We start from the raw sequence: 6,000 nt of genomic DNA, 5'->3' as shown, positions 1-6,000 counted from the left end.
GGCGTGGACCCGCTTAGCCTCCGTCTAAGACCCCGGTAGTGTATGTGGGCCAGCTACCTGTTGCAAAGATGCACCGGCGGCATTGTGTAGAGAGCGATCCTCTGTGTGACGCCAGGCTCCTATGCCACAACCCCAGAATCCTACAACGTGAACCATGTTATTCTAGGAAGTTGTGAAAGCACAGCACTAAGTTTGTTGTGCGGGTAGCGTGCTAACCTGTCACCAGTTATTGAAGCCAGGATGTCATTTCATGCATCAAAACATGCACTGAAGGCCTTGCTGCAAGTTATCTAAAAGCTACAGAATACAAATTCAAGTGTTCAAACAAGCTTTATTGTTCGTCCAAGTAACACAAATTCATAGTGGAACAGACATACTAAACAGAAGGCACATATTCCATCACCATTGCATAGGTCTTAATGCTTTGTGAAGATGGTCGTTGAATAAGCTGGCAAGAAAGCACACCTTTGTGTGATATTACAGGAATTTAAGAAGTCACCTTTGTGCCATTATTGTTCATTGTTTACGTTATTCACTGTTTCTCCAAAACATCTAAAGGAGCAACTTCAACACCTGCTAACATAACTACATATATTTATTCATACATATAGTTTTTATCACAGTTTAACTTACACACTACATAACCTGTATATTACTAGAATCTAATTGAAGTAGCTTACCTTCTTGCATAGTGCAAAAAATGAGAGCCTCCTCACACGCTTAGTCCAGTGTCCCTTTACAGTAGCTTAAGGAAAGCCTGCATTACTATAGCAGGTTGGTACCTCAAGACTTTTGTTCAAAAAATGCAGACGGATGATAATGAGTACCTCATAAAAGCTGTCTTGCTGACTTTAAGAACAGTAAAATGTGACCTATGACTTTTAGCACACTACAAAAGAAGTGAGCTATTAGTGCAAGAAGCAACCATCAAATAAACATCTGCTATGAGCAGTTCACAATGCTTGCATGCTGAACAGGCACTAACAGGTATCATCACAGTGCTCAGTAACAATATACCACAAATAATGACTAAAGATCAGACACACATAATAAAATTCAGATGACAGCTTTCTTCGTTGGCATTAAATCAAGTTTGTTGCAACTTTGTTGCAAGTTAATCTTGCAAATTCTCTAGCAATGCTGGGTTTTGCATGATGTTATTTTGAAAAGAAAACATAAGAACAGCCAAGCCGGTGTCAACTGCAAGATGACCTTCACCAATATCTGACCCTTTCTATTTTTTCCCATTTTATTATTAGATACATTTCGCATTTTCATTTGAATTATTGCTGCATCTTATCAATGAACTAATAGTAACGATGCAAATTGCATGTCCAATACTTCATGGATATGCTTGATCACTGTCTAAATAGCACGATTGCGACTCGTGATCAATAAAGCTTTAGGAAGCAAAAGTCAAAAAAGAAAATAAGTTTGATGCAGCAATATTACATCTAACCTAACAAGCGAAAAACCAAAGCGTAACCAAATATGCAAAAAGCCGCTTCTGTGAAAGCCAGAATCTCACTGGTAGACACAGAGGACACTTGTGACTGTCATTATGTCTATGTGCAGCACATGCACATGACATGTACAGCACCAGGTCTCCAGCTATAATGAGCAATACGAGTCAAATCAGTGGATAAACCTGTCCAGCTCATAGAGGCGGGCGTACAGTGCAACCTGCAGAATGTCCTCGTCCTTGCCATTTTCCTTGAGAGTCAGGCTGCTCACATTGGCCGCGGTTATCTCAAACTGCCACTTGTCCTTGGGTGTTAGGGCCAGCTCATTCGAAGCCAGCACGGGGAAGATGGCATTTGTTGCAAACGCGCCCGTCAACTGTAACTTGTTGAACTTTGTTGCCGACTTGGTTTTGAAGGACTTGCAGACTGTGCCGTTTGCGGACTCGCACACAGCAAGGAAGCATTGCTGCATAGGGTTAAAGAGCAAGTGTAAACATCATGAGAACCATAATGCGGCCAGTGAGGCCATACTCGTGTGAGCACCATTACAGGGGTATAACTTTCTCAGAAATATTTCTGCAGGCACAACACATTCACTTTTTAAGAAGGATTCCAAAAATGTAAGCAGACTCCTGCACGAAATTTGTGGCATTTGCCTTTTCTCTTCCAATGCTTGTTCACATTGATGAATAATATTGGTGAAAGGAACCTGAACTGGGGCCACAGGATTCCATTCTTTAACGTCCCTTTAACCCTTTTAATGTCACCAACATACCGGTATGTTTCCGCATATCTGTTCCACCATGTTCCTTCCAACATTCCTTTAGTCATATAGGAATGTGAGGACCATACCAAGAGAGCATTTGCCATTATCGGTGTCATTTTTTCATTTTTGCAAAAACAAGAATAAACAGTTGTGATCATGTCTCATGTGGCACGTTGCAAGTAGAGCGAAGTGTGGCGTGACTGCCTGCATAAGCATGCCCTATCTCACGCTGGAGTGACCTTGATCTTAGTGATTTAAGCATTTCCGCCATGACACATCTAACTTCACTAGCCACTGCCTGGCATGCTGGAAACTTCAAACTATATCTGCTCCTTTAACCCGTTTTAACCTTAGCTACCATAGGAGTTGACCAATCAGACAAATACTGTCATTTGTAGTAAAGGATGAGAAGTAGCTGAGGCTCGGCACAGCTGGACTAGATTGGTCGACCCTCTAGACTGGTTGCGGGCACGGTGCAAAGTGCACATAAGGTCAAGGCGCAAAGTACATGCAAGGCGAGATAGGCCGAACTCCAGTCGCGGTAAAGTTTAGCCGATTTTGCTCTGGTGGTATCGTGTTCCTGCATGGCTTGCCGTTGCACCTACACAATGGCCGCTTTCTGCTTCGTGACAAATGCAGCATGCGGTTTCTGCTGACGTTGCTTCTGGCAGTGTGTCAGAACAGCTTTTGTTCATTTAGTTCGGCGCATCCGATGTGGCGATGTGCGAAATGTCTCGAAGATAATGCACTACCAGAAATGACCACTCAAGAATATCGCCCCTGAATACACTTAAATTTGCTTTTCGTGCACCATCTCGGGTTATAGTAGTTATAGTCATCCAGAGACAGTGTTTGGCAAGCAGATTTTCCACAGGTAAGTGACTGTGCTCACAAAATGCAGCCTGTCCAGCTAGCCTCATCAAGAGCAGTTTACATGCTTTGCGCAAGTTGGCTGTTCCGTGTTGCACTTGCCTGCTGCAGTGTGGTGCCCGCTTGCGCCTTGAAAGCTAGGACATGAAAGATGTGTTCTGCCTTCCTATGCAGAGCGTCGCGTACTTCACAGCCATTGCTTGTGTTTACGTACGAGTTTGAGCACCCAACGTAAGTAACCCGTCGGCATTCTCACATCATCTCAAATCACATGCACAATGAGATATGCACGCCAAGAGACACCCAACAACTTGCGAATGTTTGAGCGAGTGATGCACCTGGGCACAACTGAGAGATCAGCAGTCACGTACAGTTCTGGGGCTCAGCCATATTCGCATTGCTACCACTCACCGCCAGGTTCACGCACTGTCTGCTTAGGCGCTATATATTAGGCTGCGAATAATAAAGTTAGGCAATTATCAGATCTGCAGCTTTGCCAAGATTACTTTGATAGTATATGCTATGCATTTAGAGCCAACTTAGCCAAAATGAAATTTCGTTGCAGTTGGCCTTGAAAGGGTTAAAGGCAAACTACAATGAAATTTTCAACAGTATAGAAAGCTGACTTCAGATAGTGTAGGTATATAGCAGCCAACATGCAAAATTTTATGCCAGTAACATGAATGAATGCATTGTGAAAAGCTTGCAAAGATGGACATCTTTAATACCATAATGGTAAAAAACACTGTTAGTACCACTCGCGACAAATAATGCACGATCCAGGGCACTGACAACCAGCTTGGCTCCTTGGCATGACCTCCAAATTTACACACACACACACACACACACACGCACCCACACACACACACGAGTACAGCAAATGCAGTGTATTTCTTCATGTCTATTCTTTTTCTCCGAGTTGTATCGTGTTGCCCATGTAAGCTATGAATACAAGCTAACAGCTATATTCAAGCCCAAATTTGTCATCAGCCTATTTATGTCTACGACAGGAATAGGGCCTTTTGTAGCGATATCAAATTACGCAACCCTGTCAACTGTCAGGCATCTCCAGCCTGTACAGTTGAACTTACGTATAACAAACATGGATGTAATGAATTTTCTAACATAACGAAATAAACCTAAAGTTCTTCGTTCTTCTACTTTTTTTTCTACTGATAGCAGCAGGTATGTTTATGACAAATATGGGATGTAATGAAGGTTGTTTTTATGTCGCATGAGACGTCATTATAGCGAGGTTCGATAGTACCACATTTTTGAAGTGAACTTCCCCATAAACTTAGATGCAAACTGGTGTAATGTGACGTGAAGGTGGCAGCATTGCAAGGGCCCAATTTCCATAAGCCACACCATCCAATGCTACTGAGCATGAGCTAAGCAGATATAATGCATAGGGTGAACATCCAGCAGGTGTTAGCTTAGAAGTACATGAGCACATAAGTTCAGTTTTTTGGAGACCTTGGTTGCAACCGTGGCCTGTAGCATCAGGCTGAATTGTAATTGCAGTTGGCTATTTTTCTTCATTTTACAGCGAAGCTGTTAAGGAGAGTTTCGCAGCAGTTTTCGTGCGGTGGTGAAGGCTGGCGTGCATCAGCGGGCTTCGTATCAAATAAAGTACAGCCAGCAATGCAACCTGCATTAAAGTCCCAAATTTTTGCCTTAAAATGTAATTAAACATTAAAAAAAAGTGACTTTGCATACAGCTCACTCAAATAGACAGCAATTTCTTTTCAGGTTCTTTTCTAGTCAGTAATTCGTAGTTTTTGTTTCTCAAGTCACATTTTAGTGGCTCCATGTTGAGGGCCAGCTAACAATTTGCACAGCTGATCCAGTGAAAACTTGATGGCGTGATGCTGTGATGCAGCCTGTGTGTGGGAAACCCAAAGCAGCCGTGTGACCAGGGCATTGCTGCACAGGTGGCATCAATGACCAGTCATCACTAAGAACAGCCAGCAAACAGAACCCTAGTACTTCTGATTAAAGGTGTGAAAACTCGCTCATATACAGCTTTGCTGTTTTTGATGTATCAGTTGCTCAGATTGGCATACATCCGAGACCTATTTTCTTTATGCCAAGTGTAACTTGCCAGCTAGCACAATCTGCAAATGTTTGTTCAAAGCCGCAAAGGAAGCGAAGGAGGAAGGCTCCTGGAGGGGAAGAGAGGGAGCAAAAGTTGGGAGGAAGCGCGCCATCTTCCGTCGTGCGCATGGCACATGGGGAAAGGAGGGAGGGGGGGTTCTTGTGCCAACACTGTAGACATGAAAAAATGGTTTATTTAAGAACACCAATGTGAAAGCTGAAATAAAGAATGATTTATCTTTGTTAGACTTGTTCATTCCCAAGACCAGATGGGCTGATAGTGTGTAGACGGACTGAACAAGTACGCTAGGCTTAAGCTTTGGTGGAAGGGGACGATCTCGGTGCGTGTACCTGCTTAGTGCTAAAAATGTGTGCATTTGAGCCTTAAGAACCTTCTATCCGTTATTTTTTGGTACACTAGGGAAAGTGAAAGTGCATGAATCGCCTCAGCTTTGTTATCTGTGCGACAATATCAATCAGCGGCAGGCTTCCTGAGGTCCTTTCAACACATCTGAATGACTTCCAAGTTTCGTGTCGACTCCACAATACTGTGACAATGTCAACAACTCACAGTCATTGGGTGTGTGCGAACTACTAAAAAACGAGGTGCTATCTGTGTTTACATAATTTCGTTCAAGAAAACAGCTATCTGCCTAGTCAAATTGGAAATGAAAAAAAAAAGAAATGAAAGTGATCTTCAGTGTCACATGTGCGCATGCATAAATGGGGCAGCTCACCTACTTTTATTCCAAGCTGCGACACGAAATAGACATTTATGACCGCAAGATAAAGCATTATTTCACA

General features: G+C 42.9%; 1 protein-coding gene across 1 annotated transcript in view; it reads right to left on the bottom strand.

The window, feature by feature from the left end:
• Positions 1–311: 311 nt before the first annotated feature.
• LOC126541239 (pantetheinase-like) overlaps positions 312–6,000 on the bottom strand; it is a 32,859-nt gene continuing 27,170 nt past the window's right edge. The window contains exon 7 of the mRNA XM_050187932.3: positions 312–1,929. Within this exon, the coding sequence (XP_050043889.1) occupies positions 1,636–1,929 (294 nt within the window). The 3' untranslated portion in view covers positions 312–1,635. The remainder of the gene's footprint in view (positions 1,930–6,000) is intronic.

This window comes from Dermacentor andersoni, chromosome 2 (genome assembly GCF_023375885.2).
Source record: "Dermacentor andersoni chromosome 2, qqDerAnde1_hic_scaffold, whole genome shotgun sequence".
Taxonomy (NCBI): domain Eukaryota; kingdom Metazoa; phylum Arthropoda; class Arachnida; order Ixodida; family Ixodidae; genus Dermacentor; species Dermacentor andersoni.
This window is presented reverse-complemented; position numbering and strand designations above follow the sequence as displayed.